Source organism: Taudactylus pleione, unplaced genomic scaffold (assembly GCF_031769625.1).
Source record: "Taudactylus pleione unplaced genomic scaffold, aTauple2 ptg000102l, whole genome shotgun sequence".
In the NCBI taxonomy this organism is placed as follows: Eukaryota; Metazoa; Chordata; class Amphibia; order Anura; family Myobatrachidae; genus Taudactylus; species Taudactylus pleione.
The window spans coordinates 1,796,290-1,810,658 of record NW_028284504.1 but is presented as its reverse complement, the minus strand read 5'-3'; the positions used below and the strand labels follow the sequence as shown (position 1 = coordinate 1,810,658).

Here is a 14,369-nt window from a genome sequence, read left to right as displayed (position 1 = left end):
GCTGGGCATACACTATACAATTATCTGTCAGATATCTGTCCAATCTGGCTGGTTGGAATGAAAACCTGGTAATGTATGGGAGCAAATGACAGTCGATCATATGGTCTTAAACACTGGAAAAGAGACAAAAAACAATTGTTCAAATTGATTAAATTCGTGTGTTTTAACCAATATGTCTGAACGACCATTTTTGTATGTTTTCCAGTGTTAGTGAGCAAATGGACGATTGTTATTTGCTCCCATACATTACCAGGTTTTCATTCCAATCAGCCAGATTGGACAGATATCTGACAGATAATTGTATAGTATATGCCCAGCATAAGTGGTACTTGAGGGTTGACGTTGAGAACCACTGGTCTATGCTACATGTTCATAAATAAACGAAGACAGCATTTAGTGAACTATGATGTGAATTAAAGAAAAATACACTATAAAATGTAAAACTAAAAAAACAAAAAAACAGTAATATACATAAGGAGAAAATGAAAGACAAATCACTCATAGCTACACATAATACAAAATAAAAATTTAACAATACATATAAAATGAGCAAAGCATATATTACATCCTACTGTAGGCGGATAAAATACGGATTCAGCCTTCCCAAGTGTATTTACCCTTTATCCGCAGCCTCATAGAAATCAAAGGAAAATCCGAAGTAGCTGCTTTTGGGTCCAGAGAAGATGCGGGGGTTCTGTTTATCCAAATTCAGTGCGTGAGCGTAGAGCAGCATAACAAACAGCAGACACAACATGGTGTCACCACTTCAATGGAATCTGCAGAGAAAGTAGAGACAGATGTAAGCCTCCTGATCTGTACAGGTCTACCCTAATACCAAATGTAATACCTGCCTCTACTTCAGTATAAATCTGCCAACATGAGCCTACTCTGTATCCCACCGTTTCTTCAAATACAGTTCACTGGCAACACTTCTATTTATCTCGATTCCTAAACATTATCCTCACACACTCCTGTACATTTGTGTCTACAGACAACTAGGCTCAGCCCTATAGCAACTTCTGCTCTCTACTCACCAACCACTATCTATGACTTCCTAGGCTACGAACGTCATCCATGTCTTATCTTTCAACACGGTCAACTTTTATTCAACCACTGCTTCCTTTGCCAGCCATATCACATGTTGTATATACAGTTTCACTATTCCTCCCAGCTCATTTCTTTGAATTTTTCTGTCATTTGTTTAAGTTTTCAGTCATATTCACTATTTATATAACTTTTCAGTCATTCACTATATTTACATTCCGGGGTACAGCTGGTATATGGGTCAGGAGAATATCTGCTTATGGGCTATGCCTGTTTCTACAGACAAAAGAATGTCACGATGTTTGAGGCTGTACACCCTGGCACAATACACAGGGGAGAGGAACTGGGACCCATATGTCACTTGCCACCAAAACAGATTTCTTGGACCCCTGTTAGTCTGTAGGAAGCAAAGTACTGGATATACAGTGCATCCGTAAAGTATTCATAGCGCTTCACTTTTTCCACTTCACTTCACTTTTTTTTGTTATGTTACAGCTTTATTCCAAAATGGAATAAATTCATTCTTGTCCTCAAAATTCTACACACAATACCCCATAATGACAATGTGTAAAATTTTTTGTGATTTTTGCAAATGTAATTAAAAAAAATAAATAATAAGAAATCACATGTACATAAGTATTCACAGACTTTGCTCAATATTTTGTTGATACACCTTTGGCAGCAATTACAGCCTCAAGTCATTTTGAATATGATGCCACAAGCTTGGCACACCTATCTTTGGGCATTTTTGCCAATTCCTCTTTGCAGCACCTCTCAAGATCCATCAGGTTGGGTGGGAAGCGTCGGTGCACAGCCATTTTCAGATCTCTCCAGAGATGTTCAATTGGATTCAAGTCTGGACCACTCAAGGACAATCAAAGAGTTGTCCTGAAGCCACTCCTTTGATATCTTGGCTGTGTGCTTAGGGTCGTTGTCCTGCTGAAAGATGAACCGTCGCCCCAGTCTGAGGTCAAGAGCGCTCTGGAGCAGATTTTCATCCAGGATGTCTCTGTACATTGCTGCATTCATCTTTCCCTCTATCCTGACTAGTCTCCCAGTTCCTGCCGCTGGAAAACATCCCCACAGCATGATGCTGCCACCACATTTCACTGTAGGGATGGTATTGGCCTGGTGATGAACCATACCTGGTTTGCTCCAAACATAACGCCTGGCATTCACACCATAGAGTTCAATCTTTGTCTCATCAGACCAGAGAGTCCTTCAGGTGCATTTTGTCAAACTCCAGGTGGGCTGCCATGTGCTTTTTACTAAGGAGTGGCTTCAGTCTGGCCTCTCTAATATACAGGTCTGATTGGTGGATTTCTGCAGAGATGGTTGTCCTTCAGGAAGGTTCTCCTCTCTCCACAGAGGTTGCTGTAGTTCTGACAAGAGTGACTATCAGGTTCTTGGTCACCTCCCTGACCTTCTCCCAAGATCGCTAGGTTTAGGTGGCCGGCCAACTCTAGGAAGAGTCCGGGTTGTTCCGAACTTCTTCCATTTACAGATGATGGAGGCCACTGTGCTCAGTGGGACCTTCAAAGCAGCAGATATATTTCTGTACCCTTCCCCAAATTTGTGCCTCGAGACAATCCTGTCTCGGAGTTCTACAGACAATTCCTTGGACTTCATGATTGGTTTGTGCTCTGACATGCACTGTCAAGTGTGGGACCTTATATAGACAGGTGTATGCTTTTCAAAATCATTTTCAATCAACTGAATTTACCACAGGTGGACTCCAATTAAGCCGTAGGAACATCTCAAGGATGATCAGTGGAAACAGGATGCACCTGAGCTAAATTTTGAGCTTCATTGCAAAGGCCGTGAATACTTATGTACATGTGATTTCTTAAGCTGCATACACACGTAACGATTGTTATCAACGATTTTCTGTCAGATTTTCTAAAGTGTAATGATGATTTTTTTGAACTACAAACGATTTTTGTAACTTCCCTCCATGAAATTCGTTCAGTTGGTCAGTCAGAATGAACTACAAATGGGAACGCACATGAAGTATAATCGTTCATCGTTATAACTCAGAAACTGAACGATTTTTTCAACGATTGAACGATAACGACGTTGTTATAGTTAAATCGTTTAAAAAATCGTTACGTGTGTATGCACCTATAGTGTTTGTTTTAAATTAAATTTGCAAAAATCTAAAAAAAACTATTTACACGTTGTCATTGTGGGGTATTGTGTGTAGAATTTTGAGGACAAAAATGTATTTATTCCATTCTGGAATATGGCTGTAACATAACAAAATGTGGAAAAAGTGAAGGGCTGTGAATACTTTCCAGATCCACTGTACATAGTGTCGGGATAGGAACTTGCAGGAAACTCAGAAAACAATTTTGAAATAACCTATATGGAGTTATTAGATATAAAACAATGTATAGATTCCATTAACATCTAAGAAACAATTCAGTTAACTGAATTGTATTAAAAGCCCATCTGTACCCCTCCTAAGGATGGATCTAACCCTGCAATATCCTTGGATGGGGTTATTGTTACCCGCACACCATACAATGGGGTCTGATGTCCCTTTTCTGCCACTGAGCTGAGGCAAGCAATAGACCACATAGTCTTCCCAATACTGACAAACTCAAATCTGATATTTGAACAATAAACAGACATGTCTTACCGATAGAGAACCACATACCCTTCTCTGGGGCAGAGACTTTTCAACCATCTTCATCTCATGCCTGCAAGTAATTCCCAGGCCTCTTGTCACTAGTTTCCTATTAGGCTGGGAGTTGGAAGAGGTACTGAACTGGTAGATAATGGTCCTTCCATGATCTCCTGTAGAGGAAGTTCTAACAGCTCTGGGGCTGTGGTCCTGACATAAGACAAATTTGATTGACACAAACTAATTTATCCAATAACATGGTCACGGTTATGGTCTTGACAATTATTACATGCCCGGTTTGCATCCAGTCTATTGATTGTGCTCTCCTCATTCCTGGTTTACTTATCTCAGTAAATCAGTACCCTCATGTATGGACTGCGTATATAAACTGATCAGCCATAACATTAAAACTACCTGCGTGATATTGTGTAGGTCCCCCTTGTGCCGCCAAAACAGCTGTGACCCGATGAGGCATGGAGTCCAGAAGACTTATTTAGGTGTCCGGTGGAATTTGGCACCAAAACATTAGTAACAAATCCTTTAAGTCCTGTAAGTTGTGAGGTGCGGCCTCCATGGTGGGGGGTGCGGGGCTCTCTAGGCTGGTGTGGCTGGACTACTTCATGGCATCATAATGTACACTTTTTCACTTCTTTAGTTAGTTTTTTTGTACAGTCAGGTGCATAAATATTGGGACATTGACAGAATTTTCATATTTTGGCCTCTATTCACCACCACAATGGCTTTGAAATGAAACAAACAAGATGTGCTTTAACTGCAGACTTTCAGATTTAATTTGAGGGTAATTACATCCAAATCAGGTGAACGGTGTAGGAATTACAACGGTTTCTATATGTGCCTCACACTTTTTAAGGGGCCAAAAGTAATGGGACAAACTAAACAATCCTAAATCTAACTTTCACTTTTTAATACTTTGATGCAAATCCTTTGCAGGCAATTACAGCCTGAAGTCTGGAATGCATAGACATCACCAGACGCTGGGTTTCATCCCTGGTGATGCTCTGCCAGGCCTCTACTGCAAATGTCTTCAGTTCCTGCTTGTTCTTGGGGCATTTTCCCTTCAGTTTTGTCTTCATCAAGTGAAATGCATGCTCAATCGGATTCAGGTCAGGGGATTGACTTGGCCATTGCATAACATTCCACTTTTTAGCCTTAAAAAACTCTTTGGTTGCTTTTGCAGTATGCTTTGGGTCATTGTCCATCTGCACTGTGAAGCGCTGTCCAATGAGTTCTGAAGCATTTGACTGAATATGAGCATATAATATTGCCCGAAACACTTCAGAATTCATTCTGCTGCTTTTGTCAGCAGTCACATCATCAATAAATACAAGGGAACCAGTTCCATTGGCAGCCATACATGCCCACGCCATGACACTACCACCACCATGCTTCACTGATGAGGTGGTATGCCTTGGATCATGAGCAGTTCCTTTCCTTCTCCATACCCTTCTCTTGCCATCACTCTGGTACAAGTTGATCTTTGTCTCATCTGTCCATAGGATGTTGTTCCAGAACTGTAATGGTTTTTTTAGATGTTGTTTGGCAAACTCTAATCTGGTCTTCCTGTTTTTGTGGCTCACCAATGGTTTACATCTTGTGGTGAACCCTTTATATTCACTCTTGTGAAGTCTTCTCTTGATTGTTGACTTTGACACATATACACCTACCTCCTGGAGAGTGTTCTTGATTTGGCCAACTGTCGTGAAGGGGTTTTTCTTCACCAGGGAAATAATTCTTCTGTCATCCACCACAGTTGTTTTCCGTGGTCTTCCGGGTCTTTTGGTGTTGCTGAGTTCTCCGATGCATTCTTTCTTTTTAAGAATGTTCCAAACAGTTGATTTGGCTACACCTAATGTTTTTGCTCTCTCTCTGATGGGTTTGTTTTGATTTTTCAGCCTAATGATGGCTTGCTTCACTGATCGTGACAGCTCTTTGGATCTCATATTGAGAGTCGACAGCAACTGATTCCAAATGCAAATGTCACACCTAGAATCAACTCCAGACCTTTTACCTGCTTAATTGATAATGAAATAACGAGGGAATAGCCCACACCTGTCCATGAAATAGCTTTTGAGTTGATAGTCCCATTACTTTTGGCCCCTTAAAAAGTGGGAGGCACATATAGAAACCGTTGTAATTCCTACACCGTTCACCTGATTTGGATGTAATTACCCTCAAATTAAATCTGAAAGTCTGCAGTTAAAGCACATCTTGTTTGTTTCATTTCAAAGCCATTGTGGTGGTGAATAGAGGCCAAAATATGAAAATTCTGTCAATGTCCCAATATTTATGCACCTGACTGTATATGTAGCACTTTCTACACTATTTATTATATGTAGGACTTAACACATAGGCTTTTTTCTTTATTATTCTTTAACCCTCACTTTAAATCTCACACTAGTATGAAGCCATGGGGCAGTTCTGCTGGGTTGGCCTGGGGCGTCCCGTGCCCTGTATTTGTTCCATAGGAGTGTTAGGGACCTGCCTGATAGAGGTCACCTGGACGCGGTGGGCGCCATTATTATGCTAAGAACCTCTTGGATGCAATTTAGCAGCATTATAATTAGGTTCAGCATAGTTAGAGTGTGCACTTGCATCTGTTTTTTTTTTTTGCTTGCAGCACTACAAGTCTCAGCAAGTAGCACCTCACATTGTGCTTAGGGTGTGCAATCTAGGGCCCCTCCCCCTATTCCAGCACATCCCACAGATTATTGATTAGATTGAGATCTGGGGATTTGGAAGTCAAGTCAACAAGTAAAAATTTTTTATCATGTTCCTCAAACCATTCCTGAACAATTTTTGCAGTGTGGCAGGGTGCATTATACTGAAAGAGACCATTGACATAAGGGAAAAAGCATTGCCATGAAGGGGTGTACTTGGTCTGCAACAATGTTTAGATAGGTGGTATGTGTCAAAGTAACATCTACATGAATGTCAGGACCCAAGGTTTCCCAGAATATTGCCCAGAGCACCACACTGCCTCCATGGCTTGTCTTCTTCCATAGTGCATCCCGGTGTCATCTCTTTCCCAGGTAAATGATGCTCACACATCTGGCTGTCCATATGATGTAAAAGAAAATGTGATTCATCAGGCTAGGCTACCTCCTTCTTTGCTCCATGGTCCAGTTTTGATGCTCATGTGCCCATTGTATGCGCTTTTGGTAGTGGACAATGGTCAGCATGGGCACTCTGACTGGTCAGCGGCTATGCAGCAAGTAGCAATGCACTGTGTGTTCTGACACCTATCATAGCCAGCATTAACTTTGTCAGCAATTTGTGCTACAGTAGCTCTTCTATGGGATCGGACCAGACAGGCTAGCCTTCTCTTCTTTCACATATGAATGAGCCTTAGGCGCCGATGATTCTCTTGCTGGTTCACCAGTTGTTCTTCCTTTGACCACTTTTTGGAAGGACTAACCACTGTATACTGGGAACACACACAAGATCTGCCGTTTTGGAGATGCTCTGACTCAGTTGTCTAGCATTTGGCCCTTGTCAAAATCAGATCCTTACACTTGCCCATTTTTCCTGCTTCCAACACATAAAATTAAATAACTGAATGAGGGTTAGGTTTAGGGTGCGGGGAGGGGGGGGGTTTTAGATTTAGGCACTAATGGGGGGAGGAACTAGGGGGTAACGCTAGGCACCCCTGAGGGTTGGGGGGGGGGGGGGGAAGAGGGGTAGGGGTTGTATATATACCTGCGCTGCTGGGATTTTGAGCCGCCGGGCTGTAGTCCGGTGGTCATTCATACTGATTCCATCCCACCCCTAGACAAGTGCCATTGTAACAAGATAATCAATGTTATTCACTTTCCCTGTCAGTGGTTTTAATGTTATGACTGATCATTGTATTTCATAGCTAGTCTGCTAGGCTCCTTGAGTTTGATGGCAGTTGATATCCCTATGCTACACTAGCAAATGAAACATGTATAGTGAAGTATTTATATGACCTACAGGAGATCATGACTGCTCATCATGAGTTGCTACTTCTAAATTACTTCTTAGAAAAGTAAATGCATGTATGCAAGTGGACACAAGTACCTTGAATATACTGTATATTACTTGTGCTATAGCCCCAGGCTACAAGTGTCTCCTTTTAAAAGCATAGTAATCCTGCCTCTCCCTACTTCATAACCACAGAGTACCCATCATTTCCCTCTTAAATTATCACAGAAAGGAAACTTCTATATCACCCGGAACCAGAGAAGTTGGTAAAAAGGCAGCAGACTATTAATAGTGTTCAGGGAAACATAAGGAAGTAATATATAATGCCAGACTCCAAACACAGTTCACCAGCCTGGAGACTGAGATTAGTGTGAGCACCATACATGCGGGAAGATTTTAACACCTTTCATGACAAAACTGATTTTGGCAGATTCACCAGAAATAACTTTTATAGTGGTATAATATTGTAATGCTTATTTTATCTACATTACATAAGACATTAGGGACTAATTCTAGTACTACTTCCACAATTAAAAGAACCTCAGATAGCGTTTCCAACTATAGCGATGCCCATTATACTTGCGTTTTAAAAGGCCTGATGCAGAGAGAGAGAGAGAGGCAGAGAGAGAGAAGATGAACTAGACCACTATTAGGAGCATATTTATTAAAATATTTGCAAAATACACAAATATGACAACAGCTTCCATGAACTCATGAGCACAATTAGGAAGTTGTTTTGGACAGGCTAAAGGATGGTATCCCCAGTGGGGTCCCATGCCAGTTTCATGTAGTAGATGAGTGCTAATCATAGTAGTTTCACGAGGCTGTTGCTCCCAGCACTCACCCCTGCATTGAATGATGAAGTACTTCTTCCATTCCAACACAGCATTCAGTAGAAGAAATGTAATTTCTCGTACATGCCGATTCACAACATGCATGTTCCAGCAATGGTGACTAAATAATATGCACAACATGCAGATATAGATTTACAGTGAAAAAGACCTGTGCCCTCTCACTGAAGGAGCTATGTGAATCTTATGATAGTGGTTGCTGTCTTTTTTAAAAGGAAAAGGTTCCAGAACTTCTCGTGGTAACTTTGGAATAGGGAAGGTCCTTATTTGGTGCATGTTCCAATAGAAAGTCAATACCACTTCTTATAAACGGTTCAAACACCCTACAGGTGGTAGGGAAAACATTTTGCATATGGAATAATATAAATCTAGTTAAGCATTTCACAGGTATGTTACCCGCTTCTTTAGATTTGTTTATGCCAATTTTTCTCAAGTAGTGCCTTATAGTGCAGTGTAAGGGAGCGGTGATAGCAAATGGCAGTTTGTTATTCTTCTTCCATATGCCTTAAGCAAAACATTTTCCCTGCCACCTTTATATATACAAAAAAAATCCTTACATACAGAGCTTTACTAGATAAATGTTTAAGATGGCTTAACTGGAAGCCACAACTTACTTTCTCAGTCGTCCATGACCGTCTTTACTTATGGATAGTACATAAGAGACAGGGCTGACCTAACGTTCTATGCCCAATATCCAGGGCATACATGTATTTAGTCAACTCCTCCATGGTCTTTTTCCTGTCTCAATGATAGAGCTAGGATGCAGACTTACCTTGTCCCCGATGATGCCCCTCATCATAGCTGCAAGCCGTAGGGAGGGGGGTGATGCATCGAGTCTATGCCAGGTATGGGTTGCTGACAAAGATTGCTGCTAAACCCTTCTGTCTTCCATGTTTGCTGCCCGAAAAACCGCCCAGGGTGGAAGCCTTCCCCAAATGTGCTATTCTTTCATACCGTTTAGGTGTCTCCAAAGCAAGGAAGAGCCTTTCTAAAAAGTAGGCTGTGTAGCCTGTGACAAACCTATCCCTGCTAGCCAATACTTTTGTGCAGCCCATTAATCAAAATCAGGAAATAATGCAATGGATGAAAAAGTATTTTGTATCAATAGAATTTTTTGTTACACAAAGTCTAAGGATGGGTACACAGTAGACAAGAGGTTCCCAAATGTTTTCAAATCCCAGCGCCCTATCAGCATTTTTTTCCATGGCACCCCTGGGCCAAAAGTTTCTTAAGGAGTAATTCAGCAAAAATGAAATGAAGTAAATTGTGCTTATACAGTATGTCACCCTTAGGTTCAGTTCTGTGATGATGGACAGGGCTGCGCTTCTTTTTGTCCACATTTTTTGATTGGCAGTCATTAACACTATCACACTGACTTAAAATTATTTTATTTGGTACTGGACCACCAAATCAAGGCACCCCTGCAGGTGCCCTGAGACACCCAATTTGAGAAACACTACATTAGACGATAGATCATCTGATATACCGGTTTGATGCGGATTGGAGAGATATATTGGGCACATCGACTGTGTACTCGCAGTTGCGCACTCCCGCGTGTCGCCAGCGACGTCGGGTTATTGGCTGTAGTACAATGCATACTTGTCAGTGCATATGAATGAAGAAATGGAAAAAGCGATTGTTTAGTCTTTCATTAAATCTTCTACTGTGTACTTGCAATCTTGCATGGTCCGGGGCAAAAGGTAATCGTCCCGATGATTGGCAATATTGGCGTGTTGTTAATGTGTACCCACCCAAGACAAGCTAAGATCTGGAAGGCAATTTAATACAGAATTGGTAGATATTTTTAAGTAAACTATCTATTAAACAATGAATTATAAATACAAGGGCTGGAACCGGGTTCTTTATTTGAAGGTCACTTCAAAAAGGGTAGAGTGATTCCCTTTCATAAAGTCATGAAGAATTTGATTATTAAAGAATGGTAAAATGTAGATAAATGTCAAGGGTGCCAGTCTAGCATTGAGCGAATGGATCTGGTCAGGGATGAAAAGTTTATAAAATGGTTTTCTGTCCCCAACGTAAACACAGTTGTGGCAGCCAGGTGTGGTATAAAATTTTAACATAAAAAAGGTCAACAGGTACAAAGGGTTGACTGACAAAAGATCGACATGGTTAAAAGGTCGACACATTTAAAAAAACAAAACAAAACTAAAATCATTTATCCCTATTCCTAACCCTCCAATTGCCTAAATCTAATAAAACAAAAAAAGTTGACCATTTAAACATTATATGTTGACCTTTTTATCCAGATACAGTGGTGGCCATGACTTCCTAAACCCCCATTCCTCAAGTTGTTTTAGAAAGCTGCATACTTCAACTGCAAATGCATTATGAGTGTGGAGTACTACTCGCCATTCCAGGGGCATAACTAGGACTTTGTGGGCCCCATAGCAAAATTTTAAAGGGGGCCCCAATTTTTTTGAGGCACATCATTCGGGTGCATTTTTTGTGACTACTGAATAAACTGCTTTTTATTCTTTTATGCAAACAAACACTGTACATACAGTTTCCCTGCTTATTGTGCCTCCCTAGATATTTTAAGAATTTGGGTAGCACAAGCAGGCACGCTGCCTTCTCCCACAGCCTGTGGTGGGCAACACACATGGAAGGTATTCCTCAATTACAGACATGACATCCTAATGCAGGGGCAGGCAACTGCCAGATAAAATATACTTTACTCAGACCTTATTTCTGTAGTTTTTACATTATTTTATAAACAAACATTTTAAGTACATTATGTTTAATGTGTATGATTATATATATATATATATATTTACATTACATTAGATCCTTAGCATTGTGGCTATGATTCAATTAAACATTCGTACTGTGCAATAGAAGGTTTTCTGCATATATTACTGCCTTCCTGGACGTCTTATTTAAATTCCTTCTGACACATGGCGACCATAGTGATCTTCTGTAGAAACAGACCCACTGGGCAACGTAGCGTAGTACGGGGATTACACAATTGAAGGGTCATCCCATATATGCCTAATATCTACTACATTTGTAAGTTTATTAGTTTTGGCATTAATATTAATCCTTTATTTGGCAATATACACTCAAGTAACAAATTACATATAGGCAATATTGTTTAAGTGTGCACACACTGACTGATGCTCTCAAGCAACATCTAAATGTGTGCTTTTGTATCAATCAGTTTCAGAATTTTAGCATCCAAAAGGCTTCCTCATAAAAACAGATAGATATGCAGGCTAGGTGCACCACCACCACCACCACCGACCATGCCCCTTGCAGATACAGCAAGTAGCCCCAGTCCGCTCCTATTTATAGCCGATGGAAAGCCACATCGGGCAAAATTTACTAAGCGACTGGATCTAAACCCCGGGAGTTTGGTGGCGGTCTCTAAATGACAGCCCTGTTCTATTCTAAAATTTGTTTTGACGGCGGTTTTGGCCTTAGGAAATCTGCAGATAGCAAAACGCCGGGGTTTAGAACCCGCCGCTTAGTAAATTCTCTCTGGCAGCCAGGGACTTGCATTAACCACTTCTTTCTCGACAGTGAATAAGCGCAGAGCTACAATGACATTCTGATGTCAGGAACGAACCAAGCCCCCATGTTCATCCACTGTCCTCCTTCACTACGTAACTACAATGTATAAGTACAGTGCACTGTCTGGAATCTGAGAGGGTGGGGTGTACAGGCAAACCAGCGATTACCCCTGTGGCTAGTTGGCCTTTCCTGAACCAACATTCAACCTATATCAATTCATTAGGAACTAGTGAATTCACCAAAAAAGGCCTCCATTGGAAATAGTGACAGTTGGGCACCAAAGTATAGTGTAGGCAATCACAATGGCATATTTTGCATATGCCACAAGTGGGACTGAAGGAAGTCACTCCGCAAGTTTCCTAAATTGATCAGGCACAAGGGTAACCAAAATAGCTCCAAATTATGCACTGATTTTCTGGCAATGTGGATCAACAGGGCCTCGAGTCAGTTGAAAAAAAAAACAAAAAATGGTGTGCATCTAATCTATACGTATTTTTTAATTTACCCTATTTTCTAATGTAAATATGTATCCAGATCTCACGGTTCAGTAGAGATGCCATTGTTTCTCTCATGTTCCCCATAATCCTTTTATAATCTCTCCTCATAAGTGGGATGATCATATAACAACACACACAAGCATGGCTGAGTAGCACATGTGACTCATTAGTGGTATGGCCAGGTCTGACATGCAAAGAGGTAGCAGACACAACATAACCTGCCCAGATGGAGATACATTTAAGGTGAATTTTTAAGTTTACACTCATTTTAAAGATCCCTTTACCCCTTTCCAAACCAGACCAATTATCCCATTTTTATGACTGGTCTCTGACCATAAATGTTTTATTTTTAAGTCTAACCAAAATAGCTTTGTACTGCATTTTTTTTTAAGAATTGTAGATCTGGCAGCATTTTATAAAACAAATACTGTAATACTGATGCACTAGAACCCTGAGCTAATCAATTATTAAAGTACTAAGTAAATGTTATCCTTCATTTGTGCTGCAAAATATGCCACAGCTCTGCACAATGAGAATGTTCAACTGTAGATATCAGTCTGTAACCCAGTGAAGTGCAAAAATCTAATTTCAATACCAAGGTCATAGAAACGCATACAAACCAGGCCCAACTTAGTCAAAACCCAATAAACTTACCCGTATGTTTCAAGAAAGTGGGAAGATCAAATCCAAGGCCTGATCAATACAAAGCATCAATTATATCACACAAGGTGGGAACCTGCCTTACAGTGATTACACAGCAGTGTTCTTGAAGGACTAGTCATGGAAGTAGAGACTGTTGGGAGTAGGACTAAAGTAAGTGTTTTCATATTCTGTTTATTCAGTGTCATGTCACTCCACACATTTCCTAAATTGATTAGCATTTGTATGATGGGTCATACAGCTCAAGCTGCAAAGAAATAGCATTTTATACTAACCAAAGTGTGCCTCATTTACCATTGGAAACTGGTTGCTACTTTGTGACATACCTAAATTCAGAGACTGAAGGAGGTAAGTAAAAGCAAAAAGACATCTCAAATAAAATGTTAAAGTGACTATGGGACGGATTCTGAATTGGCAGCAAAGTGAAAAATTAAGCAAGTAACTTTGCACCTGGACAATACCATGTTGCACTGCAGGTGGGGCAGCTATAAACTGTGAAAGATTTAGATGTGATAGGGGTGTGTCCATACTCGCATCTTAGGGCCGTAATCAATTACCCGCAAAAAGTGCCGTTTGGAGAACAGTTTTCTCCGATTTGCATTATTCGCCTGTTTTCAAAGAATCTCCATATTCAATTCCTGGGAGTTTTTGTCTAGGCCAGAGGTTCCCAAACTCTGTCTTGAAGGCACCCCAACAGTTCAGGTTTTAGAGATATCCATGGCTAAGCACAGGTGGTTACATCAAATTGACTGAGGTACTAATTAAGTCACCTGTGCTCAACCATGGATATCTCTAAAACATGAACTGTTGGGCAGCCTTGAGGACCGTGATTGGGAACCTCTGGTCTAGGCGGAAACTCCATAGACAAAAAACAGGCAAAACAGTTTCTCCAGCAAAAGGCATGCGAAAGAAGTGCAAAATCCATATTTTGGGGTACAAATGTGGAGACTTGGTTCAGAATCCTTTGGACACCCACCTAATGACTAATTAGGAATATATAAAAAAAATAAAATAATAATTGTCATTTTTGGGGCAAAATGAAAAAGTTTTGAAAAATGGGAAAAAAGTTGGAGGCCTGGTACTGTTGGGGGGTTATATGGTGTTGGGACATGTGTTTTTGGGAGTGCACGAGGTTGCAGTAGGTGTTTTTTTTAGTTTTTAAATCTTCACTTTAGAGACACCTAAATATACTAGTAC

At 40.6% G+C, this 14,369-nt stretch overlaps 1 protein-coding gene across 1 annotated transcript in view; it reads right to left on the bottom strand.

Annotated features, from left to right (window-relative positions):
• ITGA2B (integrin subunit alpha 2b) overlaps positions 1–932 on the bottom strand; it is a 122,690-nt gene extending 121,758 nt beyond the window's left edge. The window contains exons 1-2 of the mRNA XM_088470729.1: positions 852–932; positions 618–776 (exon numbers count right to left, since the gene is read on the bottom strand). Coding sequence (XP_088326855.1) covers positions 618–754 — 137 coding nt within the window. The 5' untranslated portion in view covers positions 755–776; positions 852–932. The remainder of the gene's footprint in view (positions 1–617; positions 777–851) is intronic.
• Positions 933–14,369: the final 13,437 nt, after the last annotated feature.